Genomic DNA, 26,273 nt, shown 5'->3' on the forward strand with positions numbered 1-26,273 from the left:
CACCCAGAAGCAGGGCGATGCTGAACATGCAATAGCCTTTGCGTTAAAGACGTTGTCAGATGCATAAAAGAATTATTCAACAATCGAAAAAGAAATGTTGGCATGTGCTAGGGCCGTTGAATACTTCCAGACCTATGTGTGGGGCACCAGATTCACGCTCCTCACAGATCACAAACCACTCATACAGATGCTGGGCCCAAGTGGTATAAAAACATCCACTCCTAGATTAGCATGCATAGCTGCTAAGCTACAGGAATACACATACAACATTGGACAAATAGCAGGATGGAAAACGCAAAGGCCGACAGCATGTCGAGGCTGCCACAGTCAGACGGATCAAGGCCAACGTTCTTAAGAGATGAATGTGTGGTGGCATCCATTGGAGATCTGAGCAGCAACATGCTCATGGAAATGGGTGAGAACCACTGGAGAGAGGAGTCAGATAAAGATCCAGCAGTACAAAAGATGACCGACGTGGTCAGGAAAGGGTGGCCTGATGAGAGAAATGTCCCTGAGGGGCTAAGACCATTCTGGAAGGTAGCAGATGAGAGTTATAAAGTGGATGGCTTACTATTGAGAGGGGATCAAGGAAAATAATCCTATGCATAGCTCATTCGGGACACCTTGGGAGCAACATGAGGCGATGCCATGTCAGTGATGCATATTGGTGGCCGTGCATGGAATCATGATGCAGTGGTGCTGTGAATGCTCAAATAGTGACAAGCGCTTGAATGTATGACAGGCAGCAATGATTCTGACAGAGATACCAGAAGGAGTGTGGCACAAGTTAGGATTAGACTTCATAGGCCTGTTTGAAGCCATGGGGCTGGAGCACAGATACAGAATAGTGATGGTCCATTACCTGTCCAAATGGGTGGATGCTGAATTTGTGTCAGACATTACCACAGCAATGGTCATTGAGGTGCTCAGCACTGTGTTCCAAAGGGAAGGATTGCCCAAACAGATTGTCACAGACACTGGGATCCAGTTGGAATCCAGGGAAATTGAGAAATTCCTGATGGGAAACAACATCAAGCAGATCAAATCCTCTGTATATCATCCACAAGCCAATGGGTTGGTCGAGAGGACCAACAGATTTATCAAGGGTGCGCTGTAACTGACCAGGGCCTGGGCCATGGACCCATACAAAATGGCCATTGTGGCCCATCGATTCACTCTCAACGGGACCACTAATGTGTCACCTTTCCACATGTTGTGGGGAAGGAGGGCAGCTTCCACATGTCTAAACAGAGTAAGGGAAGATGAGATGGTTGAAATGGAAGAAGTTGTATGGAGAATTAAGAAGATTATTGCAACCAAGAAGAGTAGAAGTGATGAGAGGGGAGCTGCCCAACGTATGGAAGTGCAGGTGGGAGATATAGTCCCAATTCGTCTTCCCCACAAGGATCAAAACACTGGTTCAATATTCAGTAGATCTATTCAAGTTGTGCAGATAAAATCAATTCACGTATGCAGTCAAGATGGCAAACGATGGAAGCTGGAAAGGGTTGCCATGTACCAAAGGACATCTCGATAGAACGCTGATTGAATGAATCCAGAGTGCGGGAAAGTGGCAATGTCGTTGCACCAGATCCCAGTGACAAGGAACTTGCAAGAGAACATACCCAGGAAGTACAATTGACAGGGTCAGCGTGGAAGGTGATGGCGAGGTTCGAGGTGAGCGGAGCAATGCGGCGACAGAGATAGCAAGCAGAAGAACATCAACCGCAGGGTCGCTGGTCAGAGAGATTCATGAGGGTCACCCCACCGAGAGAAACGCAGACCAGCCAGGTATGAAGACTACGTGATGAGTGGGACAGTGCTGCCCAGCAAAAGGAGGTATGTGGTGAGCGAATCTCGCAAGAACCCACTATCAATGCGGCCTCACGAGAGTCAGCGAGCAGAGCGGGCAAAGATAATGAAAGCGTGCACAGGGAAGCAGCATCTTAGAGCAGAGGTAAGCAGAAGGGCTTGCCGGTGCTCCTCAGACAAAGACATTTTGCAGGACTTCAACTGTAAATACACTGACTCCCTTTTAACAGACAGCCAAGCAGAGGCATTGACAGGGTAGGGCCTGAGGGGCAAGGCCCACCCAAAATCTGTAAATACTCACTCAGCAGTGCTGTGTGGGCATTTACAGATGTTAATGTCACTACGGTGGGCCCAACTTTGCCTCCACCTACTCTCCTCCTCACTTTCCTACAGCTGACTCCCATCCTGACACAGCCCTCACTAACCTCAACCTTTCTATCTCCAACACTCTTGACACTCTTGCCTCTGCCATGAGGGTCCGACTGAAGCCTTCCAAAAAGGGCAACTCTTGGTGTGACTCTGATCTGGCTGCCCTTAAACGCACATGTAGGGTAGCTGAGCAGAAATGGAACTCATCGGGCAGACCATCTGACAAACTGGCCTGCAGCCTCCCTCAAAGGCAATATTGACTCTGCATCCCCTCCAAGAAAAGAGTCTATATTCAAGCCTTTATCTCTGTGGCATCAAACAACACAGCTGAGCTTTCCAAAGTTGGCAAGGAATTGGCCAATCCTACAGCAGCCTCTTCCTCCGTCAAACTCACCCAGGACCTTTGCTCGGCCCTGGCTGCACACCTCATCACAAAAACCCAAGACATAATTGCCTCCCTCTCTTCCACCCCACAGCATACACCAACACCGGAGCCTCCCTTGGCCCCCTCTCCTTTTACCCTCTCCGTGCACTCACCCATCACACCTGATGATGTCACCAGACAAGTCTGATCTATGAAGGCCTCATCCAAACAGGTGGATCCCTACCCCTCTAAAACCATCAAGGACAATATTAACTCCCTCGCCCCAGCCTTGGCTGATCTCGCGCAATCTCTCCTTTTCCAATGGAGTTTTCCCAACTGCCCTTAAGCACTCTCTTGCGCACCCTCTGCTCAGGAAACCTTCTGCCGCCCCCTCCACTCCAGAAAACTACCACCCTATCTCCATCACTCCCTTCTTGGGCACACTCCTGGAGAAGTTGGCTATTATTCAGCTGACCCTCCACACTGAATCTTTTGGCTGATTCCATGACCATCAGTCTGGCTTTAGAGCATCCAGAGGCACGGAAACTGCTCTTCTGAACACCTGTGAATATCTGCTCCCAAATCTTGACAATAACACTCCATCTGTCCTAATTCTCCTTGACCTCTCCTCTGCCTTTGACACAGTTAACATCAACATCCTGATAGCACGTCTTTGTGACTGACACCCTGGGAATCACAGGTCAGGCTCTGGTGTGTTTAATCTCCTTTCTCTCCGACTGCCCATTCCAGGTGGAACTCGGAGCCTTTCTTTCAACTATTGCTCTCACAACCTGTGGCGTTCCCAGGGATCTAACCTCTCCACTTGCTTCTGGCTGAGTGCGTAGAGGGGACGAGTGAGTAGAGGGGACGAGTGCGTAGAGGGGACGAGTGCATAGAGGGACGAGTGTGTAGAGGGGGCGAATGCCTAGAGGGGGTGAGTGCGTAGAGGGGGCGAGTGCGTAGAGGGGGCGAGTACGTAGATGGGGGAGTGCCTAGAGGGGACGAGTGCGCAAAACAGATGAATTCATAGTGCATGCGTGGGGCTGACTGGAGCGCATGGAACGGACTGGAGCGCATAGAATTGCGTGATGTATATAGTATATAGTATGGTTTAGAATGCAGAGAATGCTTTGAATGAGCATACAACCCATCATATCACACCACCACGCTTACTCTCCCCTCTACACCACCACTCAACTAGAACACAGAGATACTATGACACCATTCGGTATTACTGTTCTCATACCAACATCCACCGCATACTCCACATCACTCTAAGTAAAAGACTGCTGGTTACATCCCCCCCCAGCCAGGCGTTCTCCTCAGGCCTAACGCAGCCACACTCGGTCTGGATAAATCCTGCCAGACCAAACACATACTACTGATCTCTCAACCACCATACCTACCGCTAAGAAGCAGCTATTACACCAATACCGCACCAGCTGCACACATACCCGGTGCTCATATGCACCTTTGACTCTCTCTGCTCTCTCTACTGATCTGAACTTCGGTTCCCAAGGACGTTCAACCTACCAGCGCCTTCAGACCATACCAATGGTATATAAGGCGCTATATAAATGCAAAATAACAATAACAATATGGCTGCTTTGGCAAGTGTGATTGCCACTTTTACCTCTAACTTCCAGTGTTACACGGATGACACACAACTATCTTTCAGACTACCCTCAGCTGCCTCCTCCTCCTCGCTCATATCTGACTGTCCGCTATTCAGTGATGGTGTGCTGCAAACTACCTCTGCCTCAACGCCAGTAAAACTGAGATTGTTCGCATTGGGACCTCTGCTTCCACTTTCCCACTTTTGCTCTGGCCGGCCTCCATTGTCCCTGCACCCTCACCCACCTGCGAGGCAAAAAACCTTTGACTCCACTCTCTCCTTCTGCTGCCATATATCTGACATCTCTAAAAAGTCTATCAGCTACACCTCCTCGGTGGTACTCTTCCCTTTCTCACTTTCCACCAGTGACTCACTGTCTCCGGAGCCTTGGTTCTCTCTAGGCTGGACTATTGCAACAGCCTCTTCCTCATCCTCCCTTCTTCTGCCCCGCGCCCTCTGTAACTCATCCAGAACAGAAATGCAAGACTTATCCTTGGCCTCAAGCCCAGGGACCGCATCTCTCTGGCACTGAAATCTCTTCACTGGCTCCCCGTGGCTGCAAGGATAAAGTGGCTGCAAGACCCTCTGCATTGTCCACAAGGCTTTCTGGGGCCTGGGAACTACCTTCCTGCAACGCTGCCTACCTAAATACTGTCCCTTGCAAGCCCTCCGCTCATTACCTCCAACCTTCTGCCAGTGAGCCAGAGCTCCAGAGATTTGGAGGGAGATCCTTATCCTTAGCAGGTGCCTCCCTCTGGAATAGCCTCCCTGCTGCCCTCCGTCTTGAGCCTGACCTTGAGTTCTGGAAACTCCTCAAGACCTTCCTCTTCTCCTCTTCCTTCGCTCTCACTCTACCCTGCTACCCTATCCCTCTCCCCTCTCCTTCACCTTAAAGCTTGCTAACTGGCCGCCTGGTGTACCTTAGAGTCTCACCGGTTCTGGGCACCCCCGCCAGTCCTCTCTTGCACTTGCCTCAGGGCCCTACTCCCATTCACCTTCACTGCACTTAGAATAACCCAAAAGAGTGTCTCTCTCTGCAGTTAACCTAGTTTCCGCCGACTGGGTGCACTTGGATCTCTCTCTTCCTGTGACCTTCTATGCACTTGCACAACCCAATTGCAACATGCAATGAGCCTGATGATCGTCTGTCTGCTCTCCCTTGTCTTCTCCCCTTAATTGCACTTGTAATACTGCAGAATTGCTGTCAGGCCTATTTGCGGTGTCTCAAAGGTTAAATGTATTTTACGCACTCACTCTCCCTGTGCAGACTATTATCTTCTCCGAATTTCAAGGGCTCTGAGCAACTGTTGTTTTTCCCCTTGTTCCCACCCTCCTTGAGCACTTGGAAACACTTTCATGTGTATAGGCGCAATATAAATAAAGAATACAATACAATACAACTACGTTAACTTCAGGCCCCACATGTTAGACAATCCTGGCTACACCTCTGCTGCCAAGAACTATATGAACAGTGAGTTAGTTAACTGTTCTTTGCATGTAGCTTCCTCAGCACAATAAACCTCAGTTCAGCTTAAATATCCTGTGTGCAGTGATCCTTTTCCTAAACCACGCCCTTGAGACTTTAAACTTCGCGTTCTGGCTTCCTTTGTGAAGTCATTAACAAGGAAGGTTTAGAATGGGAGACCTTTGAAAGAGGTCAAAAAACCCGAGACTGCTGAACATTATCACCAAGGGAAAGGACACAAATCACACCTTGGCCTGCACAATGTTAACTCCGTCTTGCCTTGCACCAACCTTTCTTTTCTCTCTCAAATCCACCAGTTTCTCCCACAGGCTCCACAGTGGTAATGGTAAGGTTACCAGATGATTCTGTCACTGTGTCACCATGCCACAATCGTGGGCTTTAATTTCTTCCCCAATTGCATTCTTGGAGATGCAGTCTTCGAACGCTTCAATAAAATGAAGGTCCAACGAGCTCGCCTTGGAAGCAAGACGAGGCGGAGCAACACAAGTTCAATCCCCAGTACCGCACTCAGAAACCTCTGGGTGTTAAGTGTGTTGAAAATAGCCAATTATTATTATTAATTATTAAAGTAAAAGTAAAACGAAAGTAAAAGCAATGCCCAAAATAGGGTGTCCCTTGTGCCTGGAATCCTTTGTTAACCTTAGCTAAGGGTCAATGCAAAGTCCCAGGAAGATAAAGAAACAGTGTCACATTAGCTCAAACTTCAGGGTAAAATTGTGCATTATACGGGCTATCATCCTCTCACACTAGAGAGTGGAGATGTTATTTACCTACATTCTCTATTATAAGCTCAAAGGCTCCTAATAAGGGTTTTCATATTGTTGTTTCACGCCGAAAAACGGTGTTATTGTTCTATATGTTCCAACACCATACTGTACCTGTGCGCGATATTTGGACACATTGCTCTCTTTTATAGCCTGAAACTTCTGTTTCAACAACACATATCCCAGGCCCAAAATATTCTGAGTAAAAGGATGGTATAGTCGTGCAGAATGTCTGTCATTTAGATATTGGGTGTCTCCTTGAAATTGAATGGGAGTCAAATCTCCTGTGCATGCATGCTGTGCCCGCAGGCGACACTGGCATACATTTCTCAGGCCCATAAGTGTTTTAGTACGTTTATATAACCTGTGAATTGGTGGACTAAAGTTTAAAACAATAACTTAGGGGATGCAAGCTGCCAAGAGTGCTAGATTTGAGCGTCATCACAGATGTTCTCCTTTTTTTTTTGGGCGAATTTCTGTGGCAGTTGTGCCACAAAATTTCCAAAACCATTGTTACAGAAGCAAAAGAGAGGGAATGCGGGTTCTTAATAGAGAATATCGGCAGAGCAACGGACATTGGCATGGCATGAAACTGCTAGATCCCTAAAATCTTTTTCCAAACTCCTCCGCCGTGCTACCCAATGAGAAGTTCAGTAACAATATTTTCTCCAATCAGCAGCTTTGTAAGAAGCAAACTGTGTACCTGGCTTTCCATTTCCCAGCTGCGCAGTGATTACACATCAGGGCTATTTTGGGCTATTTTCCATGGCCAATTGGGCTATTTATGGGCTATTTTGATGGTAGATTTGTTTTGTCCACCCAAGGCCGCCTTTCTACAACCAAAAAACACCTTCTCTCTCCACTCTCTACCCCACTCGCTCTATCCCCCACTCCAATTTCCATCACCCACCCACTCACCTACCCAACCTCTCTACCCATACCTATCCCACCCCCACCCTCTCTGCCCCCTCCTGCCCAACCTACCCCCACCCGCTCTACCCCCTCCTGCCCACCCAAACCAAACCCTCTCTACCCTGAGCCACCCACCCTACCTCCACTCTCTCTACCCCCACCCAAACTACCTCCACTCTTGCTACCCCATCCACCCACACAGCTGCCACTCTCTCTACCCCAACCCAGCCTACCCCCACTCAACCTCCCCCAATGTCTACCCCAACCACCCTAACCCCACCCGCCCAACTCTCTATGACCCATCCCCACTCTCAGCCCCCTCTCATCCTTCCTCTCACACTCTCACTTTATTTCTTACCCTCTCACTCTCAACCTTTCTTGCTCATATTTCGTCTTGCGCATCCTCGATAGCACCGTCTCTCAATTGTTTCCTTCCTTGCTCAATTTTCCTTCCTTTTCATTCTCTTGCACACCTGCACCCCTTATCACATTCTCATTGCACTCTCCTCCTTGCACCCTGGGGCCTATAAATGCAAAATGCAAAGAACAGCAGTAAACACCAAATCTATTGGTTTTGCCACTGCTTGTTTATGCTTTGGATCTGAACATGTATTTGTGTTTGTTTTTGTCATGTGGCGGTGCTCACAGGTTTGGACGCCGGGCACTTCTGATCTGGTCCTACTTGCAGATGGGCATAGCTGGCACCTGTGTGGCTTTCCTGCCCACCTTCAGCTGCTACTGCGTCTTCCGCTTCCTGACCGGCATGGCCTTCTCTGGTGTGCAGCTCAACACCATCTCCCTGAGTGAGTAGATGCATCGGCAGGGTGATGCGAAGGGATTGACTCTAGGACATGAATAAATGAGCATAGATTCGCGGCACCAGACAGCAAACTGATTTTTTTAAATGTATAATTGGGTATTTATAACGCGCGTATTACCCAGAGGTTTCTAAGCAGGACCCGGGGATCGAACCTGTGTTGCTCCACTTTGTCTTGCTCCCAAGGCGAATGCGTCGCTCCTGAGCTATCCGCCCAATGAAAGTCGGGAGCTCATTAGGACAGGCCGTGTGACAAGATCTCACAGGAAGTATCGTAGGAAGGTGGCCATGACAGAACGATTCTTTAAGTGATCTCACAGAAAGTGATATCACAATTATTGATAGTTTGCCATAATTTTTTTTAAAGCAATAAAGTAACTACCAGTACAATCTCAAAGAACAGTAATACATGTAATACAAGTACAGTAAAGCCATTTGTTTTGGCTGTTGCATGGTGAAAACATGTCCTCAGTTTATGCAGACAGACACACTTGTGAGGATATGTCAGGGGGAAACAGACAGAGAGTGCAAGTGAGGGGCTGGATACGAAAGTGAGGGTTGAGGAATGAGGATGTGTCAATGAGTGGCCATGACGCTAGAGGAACGTGTAAGGTTATGGTGGTGGAGGGATGAATTAAATATTCTGAACATAAAAGAATGAATAAATGTGAGGTTGTGAGTTTGCATGACAGAGAAATCATTGAGTGTAATAGTGGGCAAATCAATGAGAATGTCAAGAAATTAAAGAGTGTTAGAGTGTCACATTACTCCACTTTTTACTGCGCAGCGGCCAGGACTTTTTCCATGCAGGACGCGGCGTGCAATGGTACCAGAGTGATGGCGTACCTACTTACTTACTGAAAGCCCAGAACACTACACGATGTATGCAGCATAACATCACTGGTCCGCAGTTTGGACTTGTGGTGAGAGTGACAGGAGCCCTTCAGCTGCTCCTTCAAGCAGCATCCCTGTCTTGTGATGTCCACTTGTGACACTGTTGTGTCTACTGGCAAAGTAGCAGGGGCAGCTTTTAGTGCCATGGGATGCTAGGGGCTCCTGAGGTGGCACTGGCATTCTAAACAATTCCCAGTTAGTGGCAGCACACAATATATCTTATATAGACTCAATAAATTACATTGGGAAAATGTTACACACACACACACACACACACCCCCAACCCCCCACCGGATCTGAACCAGGTTGTCTAGTAATCAGAAAGTTGCAGTGGGCAGTGCCTGTTTTGTGCCAATTAGCTCATGGAATTACAAGAACACAAACGAGGGACAGATGGGGGCCAGCCAGCCCCCTGCCCCCCCCCCTGGTTCCACCACTGTACCCAAATCATTATGTGGTGAAGGACAGAGTAGAGCAAGAATAAAGGGGTAAACAGGAATGGATATACATGATTTGACTGTGGCAGATTTGTTTGTTTGCAGCGGAATTGACTCTGGTCAATTTCGCTGCAAATCCAATTTTGCTGTGGCCAAATCCGGCAAAACATTGACTCTTTACCCCCAATACATCCTCCACTCTAGCCCCACTTACCTTTTGTTTCTCCACTTGCTTCTGACCCTGCAGTGTCAGTTCCGTCCCTCTTACGCGGGTCGGATCTGACGCTGCAAGGTCTGCTTTTTCCCCCATCCCCCGCCTCCAGTCCTTGGGAAGTGGGGGCCACCCCTGCTACCCCCAAGGCAATCAATACCAAACTTGGAGAGCGGGGGACTACCCCGCAATCCCCGCTCCCCATGTTCGGTATTGATTGCCACATTTGTTTGAATTAAATTGATAAAATGTTTACCATGCAATCAATTAAATTCTAACAGATTGGGCAATACCCACAGGAACTGTGGGCAGGGGCAGGAATATGCTTGGAATGGGAGATTGAGCACACAAGGAAATGAATAGTCAACATCTCTGTGTTTGTGACTTCATTGAGGGCAAATATGACACAGATCTGTAAATTAATACATGCTTAACCTATCATCATTGCCTCCTTAACGACACAGCTTAGTTACGTACATGGTTTTCCAAAATAGAAACCCATTTATAGTCTATGTGTACAAAAGAAAACATCCCAAATCTAACACAACAGCATATTGGCCAATCACTATCAATATATCATTTACCAGTAGTACAACTGTATGCATTCAGACATGATATTTAATGTACATGTGCATACAATACATTTTTTTTCTGATGCCATAGTAAATATGCAGCATATTTATTTTAGAAAATAAATGTGTCACCCTTTTATTCCTATAGAAATCACATAGGAATGATATTAACAGAGCTCCAAAAGTTCTACACATAAGTTGAGGGTAGCCCATCAATTCCTGGCTCTCTGTTTGCATCCTGGGATAATTATAAATGAGGCACAAGAAGTCCCAGAATGTAAAGCAAAAACAAGCATTGGCCAAGCCAATAGTTTGGGTTTTTGGGTAGGCATGGGATAGGAATTTGCCAGGCATTGCGATAACGGTACTACCTAGCCATAAAACTCCAATAGCTGGAAAATGGCGTGACTATATGGTAGCAGCACTTGACTTATGCCAACAAACAAGCCAACACGTCTGGCTTTGCTAATGCCTGTTAACAGGACTTCGGATGCTTGTTTCTAAGAGGACTTCAGATGCAAGTACACACCTACTGCTTATAAATCACGTGGCCAAAGACACTCCCATGCAGGGACAAGGTGTGCTTCCATTTAGGGCCAGCATTAGCCTCTCTAATTAACATCTGACCATCACATATTGAATTGTCCAAATCCTCTTCGTTTCGGGAGGATAGCTCAGCGGCAACGTGCTCGCCTTGGAATCAAGACAACACGGAACAACACAGGTTTGATCCCCAGGTCCGTGCTTAGAAACCTCTGGTTATTAAGCGTGTTATAAATAACCTATCATATCATACATCCTGTATGTGTTAGCCGTTGATGAAGTCTTTTATGTTGGAGAAAATAATTGCTTTAAATCTATGAATAGTTTGTCCCTGTCTGTCTTTTCTGGGTAAATAACCACAGATCACCCACAGGCTAACAGCTCCTCCTAACATTGCATCTCTCTCTTATCTTCTGAACTCGCTTCTTCTACTATGAATGTGAAAAAGTCAAATGGAAAAACTACATCACGTGTGTGGAATAATGGTCACTTCTGATATCAATGGAAGATAGCCACTTGGGGTCCTACTACAGGGGCTGAACACTCCAAAGTCAAAGCAAAACACTAGTCGGAATGTGTTTGTCTTAATGGGAATAACTAATTGAATGTGCCTTGATACAATGATATGCAGACATGGAAAAGACAAAGTGAAATAAGTTACCATTTAAAAAAAGAGATACTTAGAAGCATATGATTAATAAGCAATGGCTGATATGTGAGTGCTCAGCGTGCAGGTTGCTTGAAATGTCAAAATTTAAAAGGGCACCTTTCAATCAGTTAATAAATCCATTGATTATAAATGAAGCAGGGATTGGTGATATTGATATTCTAAACACATGCACTATTTAAACGAAAGGCGAAGATAATGAAATTGAATATTTAGTTGTTAAAGAACAGCCTGTTGTTTTGTTTCATCAAACGCAGTTTCCACTATTCGGGCCTAAAATATTGTACTTCTAAAATTACCCTTTTAGTTAGGAAGTTAGCTCAGTTTGTTAAAGGGCCCATCTAGTGAAAACAAATGATTGCAGCGGCCTGCAGTGTGATGATTATGGAATGGCCCTTTGATGAGGACTGGTAGAGTTTCTTGGCTCCTGCCGGCAGCCACTAGCCCCACACCCAGCAGGGGTGAGCCAGCTTCCAATGTCAAGATAAAAGGAGAACCGTTGCATTGGCATATGGTGCTCGTTTCATCAAAATGTGTTCACAGGCAAGCGAAAGAGCAGAGCAAAGCTGCTTGTCTCACTCAGAGCCTCATTAAGACCCTGGCGCTAAGGGATTACCGATACCGAGGTCCCTTTGCCGGTTTTACCAGCCGTTAAGGAATGGACCCGCAAGGGGACCTTGGTGCTAATTACGGTACCGCAATTTGCGGTACTGTAATGATCACCTTCCACATTCCCATTATGCCCTATGGGGCAAAAATGGGAATGGGGAAGGGCCATGGAGGAAGGGGGGCCAACCTTGTAATGGGGTGGTAATTCCCCCTTTCTCCATGGCGGAGTCGGTAAGTTACCGGCATGGACCATGGTGCTATTAGCACCATGGTTTTCCGCCTGGGTCGTAAATGAGGCCCAGTGTGTTCTGGCGAGATCCACAGGTTTCAGGGCCTTTGCATATTTGCAGTGCTCATGATTCTGTACCTTTATAATGATATTGTTGCCAGTGTTTCTCAGCAATGATATTGCTAGCAGCATTTCTCAGGACTTATTTATTGTTCCTAAACATCATATCCCAGCCGCTGTGATTATTCTTTCAACGTTGTTTCCATTTAAAAGTTGCTTCAAGGCCCACATGCATTTGCACCAAAGGCAAACTGAAAATTAACAATGGTATTTGCTGATACTAAATGAATGAGGCTATCTTTGCTGCCTCTCCTGCCTTTCCAGCAGGTCTATCATCACCCACCAGGCTTAAATGAGAGGTTCTCTCAGGAATTGGATACACCCAGTGGATAAATCATGTATTTTTTAGCATATATCGATCGATCACATTTCTTTTTCCACTGCATCTTACTGACGATTTTCAGATATTTGCACATGCAAACCACACTGGTCGGAAACCGCCATCTTGTGATGATCTAATCATTTGATAGATCGCCATAAATTCAAGTGCTCTGGCGGCAATAAATCATAACTCGCACCCTTCAAGCTGACATCAGCATGTCAGAAAGGCATGCTACGCCCCTTGTCATGATGCTAGCGCACAGTGTTACCAAACGTCCATTGTCAGCATCTACACCGTCACATTGCTGAACACAAAACGCAGAAGAAACTCATTAAATGTACACACACACACACACTTAGTACGTTCTCCCACTTATCACAAAAAGAAGATAAGTTACATTTTCAATAATTTCTCTGAGTTGAGAATTGAGTATGTATTTATATTTTGTATATCAACACATTGTTTGTTTGTTTGTTTGTTTGTTTGTTTGTTCATTTCTAATGTGCACCAGACCGGAGGTATCAGGGTGCAGCAATTAAGGCAGTTGCAAGGCTTAAGTTACAGAGTTACAGGATAAAAGCAAGAAGACATATATACAGGTTATAAGCAAGAAAGATACATGTATACAGCAGGCATGTGTCAAGAAATTCTTTGAGGGAATATGCAGATGCATTACCGAGGTATAGAAAGCACACCAATCAAACCTACAGATCCGTGGATTTGAGCAGGTTAATATAGTTGCGTCTGAAATTCAGGTAAGGTTGATCTTCTCTAAGAGGGTGTGGCAAGGAATTCCGTAGATTGGCTGCTTTCACGGGAAAGCTACTGCCACCTGCCTTAGCGAGCCTAAATCTGGGAAAGGTGAGGCAATTGGCGTTGCAAAGTCTCATAGTTCTGGTGAATGTTCTCCTGTGGAATCTATCTGTGAGATAGCTGGGGCAGCATTGTTTAGTGCTTTGTGGGTGAGGGATGCAGTTTTTAGAAGGATTTTATTATGAGTCGAGAGCCAGTTGTTTTGGTGCCTAGTCGCTGAGATATGTGATCTTCTAGTCACACCAAGTGCAGCTCTTATGGCGCTGTTTTGGAGGATTTGTATCCTCTGAATAATAGCTTTATTGGCGCCAATGGGGCATTGCAATAATCTAGCCTGGAGAGTATTAAAGCTCTGGCCAGGATCATGCAGTTGCCATTCGACAGAAAGGGTTTGCCGGTCCTGATGAGCTTAGAAGCGTAGGCAGTGGCAGAGGCCATTGATTTCACTTGTTTGTTGAAGGCGAGGGTAGGGTCAAGGTAGAAGCCAAGGTTCTTTACCTCCTTAGCCACGTTGATGAGGTTCCTGTCAATGGTGAATGAGGAGTACTCCTGGTCTAATTTCTTAAGGTTTGTGTGGGTGCCCAGGATGATAAGCTCGGTCTTGTCATCATTCAGGCATAGACCGTGGGTAGCCATCCATGCCTGGATGATGAGATACACTCTATTCACCAGTGCTAAATCCTTGTGTAATCCCCGGAAAGTGGCAGGAGAATCTGAGTATCATCTGCATAGTTAGTGTAGGTGATACCCAGAAGGTCCAGATCATCGAACAGGGGCTTAGTGAATGTGTTGTATAATGTAGGAGAGACACAAGAGCCCTGGGGGACACCACACGTGATAGGAATAGGGTCAGCAGCTACTGAGGGGGAGAAGACCCTTATGGTTCTGCCGCTCAGGAATGATTCTATCCATCTAATGGCCTCTGTGGAGAAGTGGGCTGCCAAGTCCAGATGGCCGCATAAGACCTTGTGATCAGCAAGGTCAAATGCGGCCGAGAGGTCTAGCAGTAAGAGGAGAGTTGTTTTGCCTTTGTCTCTTAGCTCATCGACCTGGGTTTTCAAGTCGATGAGGGTGGTTTCTGTCCCATGTAGGGGGCAGAATCCTGATTGTCTTGCTCCCAGGAGTTTATGGAATTCCAAATATTTTTTGATCTGAGTATAAGCAACCTTGTAAAGTATTTTGAGCAGGAAGGGTACCGTCGTGATGGGATGGTAATTAGTAGGAATTAATGGATCTAGGGTTTGCTTCTTTAAAGTGGGAGCACCCAGGATTGCGTTAGGTTAGAGGGAATAGTGCCAGATGAGAAAGAGGCATTGATAAGTTTGGAAATAAACGGGGCAAGCTCTCTTCTGGCGGGATGGTCCGATGATATTTCACTAGGGGGAGGTCTAAATTGTTCAGTTGAGACAGAGAGTTAAGGGAGGCATATTTTAATCTATTTTGTTCTGGAGGGTAGTTATTTTGTTTGAAAATGCCTGTTGAATATCTGAGCACCATGTTTTATTTTTGATGCAGATATCAGGTGTGGGGATAGGAGACTGTAATTCTTTTAATATGGTGAATAATTCCTTCATGCTGGAATTGGCATTGGAGATCCGTTCATTGTAGGAATTGTGTTTAGCCAGGCAGATTCAATTTTTATATTGGGAAGAGATTTTAGTTAGTTTGGACCTGTCTTCTGAAGGGAGTAGTCTCCAGGTGGTTTTACATCTCCTCTTTAGGAGTCGTAGGCCCCGTAGCTGAGGGGTAAACCACTTGTTTAGGTGCGATTTAGGCTTACTAGGTCTGAGTTTAAGTGGAGCGATTTTGTCGAGTGTAGTTAGCATAATTTTATTGTACTCATTGACCAATGTACCTGGATCCAGGTTGTCAGCAATGGGTTGAGGGTTGGGAAAATGGCAGGGATCACTTTGTCCACTGTGATGTTCTTGTCATTCCTTGTTAGACAAGGTGGGGCAATGGGTGTGACCATCAGGAGTGGTCTAGAAGTAGACAGTGTGAAAGACACAAGGAAGAGGTCTGTCCATAATTGCAGGGAGATGGAGGTGATGTTGGCAGTACAATTGTAGTCAGCTACCCAATCTAGGGTTCTACCTTTATTTTGAGTGGGTTTGTTAACTTTTTGGGATAGGCCAAGTTCAGAGAGGATATTAGCTGTATTTAAGGTGTGATTATCTGATGGGCCATTGAATACTAAATTAAAGTCGACTAGTAGTAACAGTTGGGTGGTGGTTTTAAGGTTGTTGGATAGTAAAGTGTAGATGTCCTCCTCAAACGTTCCAAGTGTGCTGGGAGGTCTGTAGATTAAGTGGATAGTGAGGGTCTGAGAGTTGATTAGAGGGACCTTAACAGTGACGACTCCGCAAGATTGTGTAATTTGTGTGGGAACTGGTCTCAGAGAGAGGCTTGTTTTGGATATAATGGCAATACCTCCGCCTCGTATTTTATCTCTGTCCTGTCTAAATATTGTATAGCCGTCTGGGACAGCTAGCGAGATCAATGGTCCTGGCGCATCATGTAACCATAATTCAGAGGTAGCAAGGAAGTCTGAGTTGTCTGCCAGTATCAGGTCTGAGATATCCGTTGCGTGGGCAACCAGGGACCTAGCGTTTATAAGGGCTCCTTTGAGAGGGTGGACCTCAGTTATGGCTAAGTCATGAATAGGAGTAGTCGGTATTAAGTCAACTATCTTGGGTTTATACATGGTATGCTGCTTAGTGGTGGCATACGGATGAGGTGGGATAGTGACGTGGTTGGCCTTGTTGAACTGCTCACGGGTATGGAGGTTCATTTTCTTGTTTGTCGAGGGCAGTGATCTCGTGAGGGGTTCGTAAATTTTTTTAAGGTGCATGGGTTGCTTGCAAGTGAACTATGTATGGTCGAGTAGCTAGGTTGGCCAATGATGAAAGGGCTATATACTGACCTTATGATCAGGTTGGGTGGGGCTTGTGCACCAATGGGGGGCAGTCGCAGTACACTAGGAGGCTAGTTATAAATAGTGTACTGACAACGTAAAGGCTGTGGGTATTGGTTTGCATGTTGTGGCGGGGGATTTGAAAATATTTGGGGCACTTCAAACAGCACACAATAGGCAGCAGGCTAGTGCCATGGGCACAGTATGAGCTATAGGCTAGTTCAATGGGCACATATGAGCAATAGGCTAGTTCAATGGGCACAAGAAAGGCAAAATGGAAACCCAGGAGAATAGGACGTCTAACAGTGGACAAACATGGACAGAACTACAGTTTGCAGTCAAAACAATGATAATCCTCCAGAGGGGTGGCAGAATGGCATGACAGGTGACTGATAATGGCAGTGTTCATTTCAGGCTTAGTAAGCAACATAGTCAGGCATAGTCAACATGAGAGCAATAGTGGTGGTAAATGCAAAGTATCGTTGGGCCTTTGAAGAACGCACGGAGGTGCGCATGTTTTGGCGGCAGAGTACGTCCATTTAAGGAATGGTCGTGGGAGGGTGTTTGCAGCAGGGGGACCTGAATGATTTTTAAGAGGAGGATTAGATCGAGAGGGGTGCGTACCTTTGTCGAGCAGATTGGCGGTATGCGGCGTCTGTCGCCGAACAGGAGGCAAACAGGGCCTTTCTCCTGGCCTTCCTCCTCAGACGGCTTCCACCTGCCAGCGATGCTTGATGGGTAAGATGCGTGATGGTTGCTTAGCAACCGGGTCGAGCCTCGTTGTGGGCCCGAGTAGCGCCGGCTGTTTTAGAATGGGCCATGCTTCGTAGGGAAATGCAGATATTTGGAAATCAACTGTAATGGAAGCGAACAGCTGGGCAAGCAAGACTCGATGCAGATTCTTACTTCTAAGAGCAGATGGTGTGGTGGAGATCAACTGGGCAAAGTAGGCAGTGCCTGGCCTTGGAAGACTGTGTCGGGACGCGTCAGTGATCAGCTGGGTTGGGTTAGTCTATGGGAGAGGGGCTCCAGCCCACTACTCCTCGTGGCTGCAGGTGATGAATGAGACATTGTTTAACTACATAGAGCTATTCAAACATTTTCCGTGCATAATCATTGAAAGAACAGGTTTAACATCATTTTGTGTAGTTCAAGCCATAGGAATCATGTTATAATTGATGGTCACATTCCATTTTTTGATTAGGATCGTTTTAACATTGTACTTCTTTAATTTGAGATATTTTCCAAACAAGTGAATTCTTGTATATTTATTCTTCAATGTTTTATTCTGAGTACTTTAATTGTGCATGAACATGTTCCATTGACTCACATCTAAGTCCATATTGGGAGATCTCTGTCTTCTCTTGAATCACTGTTATTACAAAGCACATGGCATTCCGTTGTGTAGAAAAAATGGGTTGTTCCACATCTGCAATTAAGCCATGCTCTCCAATTGTATTCATTGATGAAATGTGAACATGTCTGTCATCTCAAAAGATTGAGATGACTGTTCTGTTCATGATGGTGATGCTCCAGTATTTTTTAGAAGGATCCATTAACAGGGAAATGGTTCCCATGACCATTCCTGTTTCCTCCTTCCTCCGGCGTGGTTCCTGCATAGCAGGTAAGAGCGGTGCCGTTTCAGATGCCTTGGTGACTTTTTTGCATTTTCCAGGCACCCAGTTGCCTTGTTGTAGCCCATTTCCCTCCCCCGACCTGCTTCCATGTGAGCCTGTTCCTTGTTTTCCGCTTCGTGTATTGTTACTTTGTCCCTCCGATCTCCTCACCATGTTCCCCCTCCACCTGCCTCCGTTCCCGCCCAGCACCTTCCCATTGGCCCGTTGATCCCTCTTAAAGCGCCCTCCAGGGCAACCCTCTGCCTGTGCAGCCCCTGCGGCTAAGGGCCCCAAGGCAAAGGGCGGCTCCTACAGAGGTGGCTCCAGCTAGTGTCTGCTGGTGTCGGCAGGGCAGGCCAGTGGCCAGCCATCAACCAGCTGCGACTATTAAGGTAGGAGTGGCCTGGGTGAGGAATAGAGCCTTCACTCTACCCTGAAAACTCTGCCACTTAGCAACCTTGCCTGTGCTAAATTAATACTGTGATTATTATCCTGTGCCAAATTCTGTGGTAACACTAGGGTTATTGACCTTATTTAAATTGCAATGTGAAACCGAGGTCCTTCTCCCCTATATAGAACTCTCAGACCTAGATGTGTTTCTCTCTGGTATTTAAATTGCGTTTTCAAAGTATTTAAATTGCATTGTCAAAGTATTTAAATTGCACTGTGAAACCTAGGACTTTCTCCCTCTATACAGAACTCTCGAACCTGGGTGTGTTTCTCTCTGGTATTTAAATTGCATTGTCAAAGTATTTAAATTGCATTGTCAAAGTATTTAAATTGCTCTGTGAAACCTAGGACTTACTCCCTCTATACAGAACTCTCAGACCTAGGTGTGTTGTCTCTGGTATTTAAACTATATTGTGAAAATAGTGCTGTCTTTGTTTTTGCCTTCTTAGTAAAGCATCCATCTAGCAAACTGTTCTACTATGGTCTGAGCTCTTGTCGTTTTTGTTCAACTGTCTACTACGGTCTCGTTCTCCTTGTCCAGTCTGCTTGCGCTCCTTCCTCTGTCCTTCCCTAGTGTTTTCACCCCCTGCCTCCCTCAACCCCATTCCTCTCCTCTCCTCTCCTTACCTCCTCTATGGTGCTCTCTGTTTCTCCTATCTTTTCTAACTGATTCTCTATTGACCATCCTGCTCTCCCCACTAAATCTGGTAGGAAGAAGTTTAAAAAGGACATCCTGGTCTCCAACCCATGCTTCCCTATCGCTGACACCTATACCAGTGCTTCCTCCAGGCAAACCCTCACCGACATCCTCTTTGTCGTTCCCTCGCCAGACCTATGGACTCTTCATATGGTCTCTGTGCTTTCTCTTTTCTGTTCCTCTCCAATATATGGTGGCACCTGGCCTCCTTCCACTCCTCTAAGGTCATCATTAATGCTTACCTGAATGGCACCGTCTTGGTCCAATGCCCTCAGGCCAACCTTCTCCTCTTTGATAGATGCTTCCCGTGCCTCATCAATTTCCTTTCTTCTCCTGCTGTCCCCTCTCTTCCCTCCACAGCTTCCTTGCCTACTCCTGCTGTCTCCTCTGTGGCTACCTTGCCCTCTTCTCCTTCCTCTTCTGCCCCCCCCCTTGGGCTTCTTCTACACCTCCGCAGGGCATACCTCTGATTTGTACCCCTCCTCGGAAGTCTTTCAAGGACAGCAACCTTCTCCATATTGCCACTCTAAACTCTCGCTCAGCTGTCAAACACTCCTCTGACATCTGCCGCCTCCTTAAAGAACTCAACCTTGATGTCCTTGGTCTCACAGAGACATGGTCATGGCCATGGCCAGCTCTGTCACGAGCTTCAACACTCTCCTCTGTGATGGCTACAAGTTCCTCTATGTGCCCAGGTCCAATCGTTCCAGAGGGGGTGTATCCCTGATCTTCCTGAGTGGATTCATACCTCTGTCATTCCTACGCAGGCCTACGCCTCTTTCGAATGCCTCATCTGCAGGCTCTCTCTCTCTCCTAGCCATTCCCTTACAGTGTCCTATACCCAACGCCTTCCTGGCCACGGAAGCCAAATGTTGTGACCCCTCCCACCTTGGTTGGCACAGGCTCCTGATTGTTACAAACACAGGCACCCCGAGACAGTCTAAGGGGGGAAGTGGGTTAGGGAGAGGTTGTGGATAGGGAGGGGGTGTTTAGGGTAACCGGAAAAGGGGAATTGGATAACATAACAAGAACATGTAGCATATTTGTCTCACTTCCTAGCTCCTAATTTCAGTATCCTTCTTAATTAGAATACCAACTCTTCACTCTGCCTTTTGTGTAGGTTTCCTGAGATAGCGACAAACATAAGCACATGAAACATGTATGAAATGCAACATAACACTTATACACTCCTGTACCAAGAAAGCTTTATCCAGGCAAGTACTTCTTATTTAGTTATGCCCTCCAACGTGTGCCTTACGGCTCCTACGGTGGCACCTAAACATTTTGTTGATCCAGAACATGGCTTGAAAGATGATGAATGGGCACATGTACATAAAAAAACGAGAAGCCACACACAAACATAGCGTTACTTCACAATATGCATAGACCGCTGCCATCACCCTAACGAGTGTCTTTAACAGTTCTGTGAACACCCACGTTGTCCTAACACGCCTGCATATTGCTGAAAATGTAACCCATGTGCGTCTTCCTAACCGCACGTAATTCGGAACAGTTGTGCGTTAGTTCATTGTAAAAGTTTTCTTACAGGGTGACAATACCTCTCACAAGACTCTTCACAAGAGAATCAGCGTCAAACACCATACGCATTCATAACAGCACTTAACTGAGGCCTGGGGGGGGGGCTTGCTGGCACCTCCCCTGGCAGTGAATCTCCCGCGTTGCACGGACTCCTGGCATGCTCTGCTCCGCTCCTGGGGGGATGCTGCCTAGCCTCGCAGCGTTTCACCTCCGGGCCTGGGTCTCATGAAATCACTGCCAGACCCTGGGTCTGCATGAAAAGGTTCTTCACGTGCTCCGACTGAACACCTGCTCGCTTTGGCCCGTGCATGCCACGCCAATAATCACCAACAGGCAGCACGGGCCGACGGAGCTCTTAAATAGCAGTTGGCTGCATCTGCCTCCTTCCAGCCAAATGCCACCCCAAAGGCTCATGGGGATTGTAGTTTCTCCCCTTTCTTGGACAAAACACCCCTAACGAGCAACCTTTCAAAACCAGTAGGCCCTTTTTCCTTAAATACATTGGCTACCATCTATCGACCACCTGGTCAGATCTCCTCCTTCCTTTCTGAGCGGGCGGACCTCTCCTCTTCCCTCCTGGTCTCGACCACTCAACTCCTCCTTCTTCAAAACTTTAACATCCACCTGGATGATTCCTTTCGCGACCTCTGCAACTCTCTCTCACTCTCTATCCTCCCTTCTGGCCGGACTCACTCTGCTTGGTACATTCTGGATGTTCTGATCTCTACAGACCTTCCCCTTCATATCCCTCTCACCACTCCTCTCTCCTGGAGTGATCACTGTCTCCTTTCCTCCCAGCTCACTCTCTCCACCCCTCAGGCCAAGCCAACTCCATCACTGCCACCTACTTTCTGGTTATCTGACCCATGAAGCGTGTGTCAGTTGAGGCTTTTGCCTCCACTTTCTCACCCTTTGGCTGACTTGCACCCTGACACAGCCCTTTCCATGCTCCACTCTGCTATATCTGATACTCTCAATGTTCTTGCCCCTGTCATGAGGATCTGCTTGAAGCCCAAAGCCAAATGCAACTCCTGGTACGACTCAGACCTCATCACCCTTGAACGCAAGTGCAGGGTGGCTGAGAGGAAATGTCATACTTGCGGTACATCCTCTGACAAACTGGCCTGCCGCCTGCTTCAAAGACAATACCGGCTCTCTGTCCGCCCCAAGAAGAGAGCCCACATCTAAGCCTGCATCTCTATGGCATCTAACAACTCGGCCAAACTCTTTAAAATCTGCAAGGAGCTGGCAATCCTGCTGCAGTCTCTACCTCTCCTGTCCCCTCCCAGGCCCTCTGCACGGTACTGGCTTTTCATTTCATCTCTAAAACTCAGGGCATCATGTCCTCTCTTTTTTCCTCTCCCCCTCCTCCCTCTGCTCCCTGCTCTTCCTCTGGCCCTTCTTCGGCCACCTCTCCTCCCTCCTTCTCTGCCTTTCCCCTGTTCTCCCCAGACATGCTTTCTAGACAAGTCTGATCTAAGAAAGTCTCATCAAAACAGGTTCACCCCTGTTCCTCCAAAACCATCAAGGACCACATTGACACCCTGGTTCCTGCAACCACTCCTTCGCCACTGGAGTCTTCCCTTGTGCACCCTCTTCTTAATAAACCCTCTGCCAACCCGTCCTGCCCGGCTAACTATTGCCCAATCTCCATCACTCCTTTCCTGGGCAAACTCCTGGAAAAGCTGGCCATCCCCCTTAATCTTCACACTGAATCTGTTGGTTGTCTCCATGACCATCAGTCTGGCTTCAGAGGTGCCAGAAGCACGGAAACTGCTCTCCTGAACATCCGTGAAGACCTGCTCTCCAACCTTGATTCCAACACCCCCTGTGTCCTCATCTTACTTGATCTCTCTTCTGCCTGTGACACGGTCAACCATGCCATCCTGCTCAACGTCTCCATGATAACCTGGGTATCACCGATCAGGCCCTGGCTTGGCCGACTTCTTTCCTCTCCGATCGACTCTCCCAGGTCCAACTTGGGTCCTTCCTCTCCTCTATCTGTATCTCGACTTGTGGTGTTCCCCCAGGGGTCTAACCTCTCTCCCTGGCTGTTCATCCAATACCTGGCACTTCTTGCCCACCATATTACCGCTCTCTGCCCCAACTTTCAGTGCTATGTGGATGACACTCAACACAGTTTCAGGCTCCCTTCCACCACCTCTTCTCCGTCTCTCATCTCTGACTGTCTGTCTGCTGTCCAGGAGTGGTGTGCCGCCAATGATCTCTGCCTTAATGCCAGTAAGACCGAGATTCTCCTCATTGGCACACCTGCTCCCTCCTTTCCTGTCATTCTCTGGCCAGCCTCTCTTGGCCCTCTTCCTGCTCCCACCTGTGAGGCTAAAAACTTGGGGTCATCTTCGACACTACACTCTCCTTCTCTCCTCACATCTCTGAAGTCTCTAAGAAGTCACACTACCAGCTGCACCTATTCAGAGGTATTCTTAATTTCCTCTCCTTCCCCCAGATGCTCACTGTCTCCAGAGCTCTGGTTCTGGGCTGGACTATTGCATCAGCCTCTTTCTAAATCTGCCTGCCTCTACTCTCCGCCCTCTGCAACTCATCCAAAACAGGACTGCAAGACTTGTCCTTGGCCTCAAGCCCAGGGATCGTATCTCTCCAGGACTGAAATCTCTGCACTGGCTCCCAGTGGCGGCGAGGATTAAATTCAAAACCCTCTGCATTGTCCATAAGGCCTTCTGTGGTCTGGGGCCTCAATACCTTCAACTCTCTTTTCCTAAATATCTTCCTTCTCAAGCTTGTCGCTCATCCGCCTCCAACTCCCTCAGGGTCAGTCGCTTCTCCAAGCAACGAGTGGTGGTAGATCTCTTTCTTCGGCTGGGGCCTCCCTCTGGAACAGCCTCCCTGCCTCTCTAAAACTTGAGGGGAACCACCTCTGGTTCTGGAAGCACCTCAAGACCTTCCCCTCTGCATCTGTTTTCCCTCCTCCTCTCCCCTGCTTATCGCCTCACTGAAACTGCACTGATTACCTGGCTACCCTCTGATCTCGGGCCCCGGTCCCCTCCCCACCAGTTGCACACCTGCACTGCCGCCCTGGTAACCCTTACACTCGGTGGCTGTTTCTGTATCCCTTCAGCCCCCTACCAGCACTTGACAACTGATTTCTGCACTTACCCTTGCCACCAGCTGGATGCACTTTTTATTTATTGTCTTATTTATTTTTGCTGTTATCCTATGTACTGCACTGCCCCCTCGCCTTTCCCCCACACTTTTCCCCCTCTCAGTCCCCTGCACTTGCGCAATCTCAATGTCACCTGGCCTAGTAAGATTTCAAACAATACAAAGAAATGTTGGACAATGAACGCCAACAAGAGGAAGACATTCAAGCTCAACTAGATAAAGACACTCCTGAGGGCAGTCAACCATCCCTTACAGGAAGCCAAGAACCACTTGGAGAACCACTAATTTTAAATGAAGCGGAAATAGCCATGAATGAGGTAGAAAATACCATACATCAATCTAAACAATCTGAAGAAGACTTGTCAGTGGTGGAATCACAACTAAATGAGGAAATAATCAGCATTTATCTAGAAGTCACTGAATAAATTGAACATGGTTTTAAACATGAAACTAAAACTTGTAGCTGTAAAAATGATAAACCTCTGCTCCTGTATGCAAGTGGTGAAGCTGGTTCTGGTAAAACATTCTTTATTAAAATATTCAGCACATGTCTACACAAGGTAACAAACAACAACATTTCGGCTGTTGTAACAACCCCCAGATGTTTAGCTGCCTACAACATAGGAGGTGTAATTTTACACCGACTACTGCTCCTCCCAGTAGAACACGAAAACAAATGAAAACACTACGAATTTTCAGCAGAAGCTGCTACTGAAGTATACAGAATTCTGAAACAAATAAAAGTACTCCCAATAGATGAAGTAAGCATGGTTTCCAACCTCATTTTGACTTTAATTCACATCAGAATGCAAGGAGTCCTAAAAACCAACTATGAGCAACTGGGGGAAAACACGTTATTGTATTTCGAAGACCTCGTACAGTTAACACGAGTAAAAGGTCAACCTATTTTCAAAACATTAGGACACAAACAATGCCGCAACACACTCTGCAGCCTCTGGCAACAATTTCACTACAGAGAACTAACTCAAAACATGCATCAGTCTGCAGACCTCATGTATGCTAACATTTTAAAAAGCATTAGAACTGGTCTGCTTACTGAAGATGCAAAATCCATCTTAAATAGTGATGTGGCAGGCTTCCCCTACAACTATACATCACAGTAACCACGCTTATACATTCAGGGCCTGGACCTATACATTAGGGCTCGTCAGACACACAAGGCCTGACTCTCGCTCCCTTGTCGCTGGTCCACACGCCCGCCTTGAGCCTCACACACACAGTGGGCCTCATTACAGGTCGGGCTGTCTGGAATTAACAGTGGCGGTAAACCCGCCGCCAATGTTAATTCCGGATCGCCCGATCCCGACTCCTGCAGGCGGGAGGTGATGTTCCTGCCAGGTCTGACCTGGCGGGTTTAACACCGTCCGCCTGCAGGCGGACGTGGAAACACCAGCACCATCACGAGATGGTGCCGGTGTTTCCACTTCCCCATTCCCATTGAGTCCTGTGGGACTCAATGGGAATGGGGATTTACCGAATTCCGCCTCTGGAATTCCCGGGACACCAGGGTCGTAATGCCCTGGTATTTCCGGGAGTCACGGAGGCGGAATGGTAATACGAGTCCGGCGGTAACCAGGCGGTTTTACCGCCTCAGTTACCGCTGGACTCGTAATGAGGCTCAGTATCACCTTACAAGGCATAGCTATGCACAATAAACACCTTATAAGGAGTATAAGACTGTTGATCCCCAGAGGGTTTACAGATATTGCAAAAGCTGCTTACTACTTACTGAGTACAGCTATTTCAACATGGAACTGCAAGGCTTGAGAACAACATTGCTATTACAAATGCTATTACAAATGCTATTGCAAATGTCTACAAACATCATGATTAGTAAAGTGCAACAACATATTACTGATAAAACTATATAGCTGAGACACTCACGGCTGGAAGGGAAAGCTCTGTCTGACAACTGCAAGTGCGCTGTCACTTGTCATTCTTTGCAATGCCTGTATTGTGCTTTCAAATAAGAAACTTTGCTTTACCTATTCATTTTCTAGCGTGTTATTTGCCACAAATGCTGCAGATGCAGAGGGGCCACCACAATAGTAAACTAATCCATGAGGTATATCGGCGAAACATATCTGCTCCTGATGTCATGGAACAATTAACTCAATAAAATATAAAATGCATGTCCTTAATAACAACCTATGCAAGCTGTAGTCAATTCAACGAGACAATGTTAAGAAAAGAAATGCAACCCATACTGCAAAGCAGCTCCACATACAAACTACAAGTGTACAGCATGACACTCCCTATGTGTCACCAAGCAACAGCACGACTAAATAGCTAAGAAACATGTATCTCTATCACAGCTGGATTGGAAAAAATATTAACTT

The 26,273-nt window shown here is 46.9% G+C and overlaps 1 protein-coding gene across 1 annotated transcript in view; it reads left to right on the forward strand.

Annotated features, from left to right (window-relative positions):
* LOC138567097 (solute carrier family 22 member 20-like) overlaps positions 1 to 26,273 on the forward strand; it is a 357,233-nt gene that overhangs the window by 68,049 nt on the left and 262,911 nt on the right. Inside the window, exon 3 of the mRNA XM_069644967.1 lies at positions 7,971 to 8,125. Coding sequence (XP_069501068.1) covers positions 7,971 to 8,125 — 155 coding nt within the window. The remainder of the gene's footprint in view (positions 1 to 7,970; positions 8,126 to 26,273) is intronic.

This window comes from Ambystoma mexicanum, chromosome 2p, assembly GCF_040938575.1.
Source record: "Ambystoma mexicanum isolate Mex_15411 chromosome 2p, UKY_AmexF1_1, whole genome shotgun sequence".
Lineage (NCBI taxonomy): Eukaryota > Metazoa > Chordata > Amphibia > Caudata > Ambystomatidae > Ambystoma > Ambystoma mexicanum.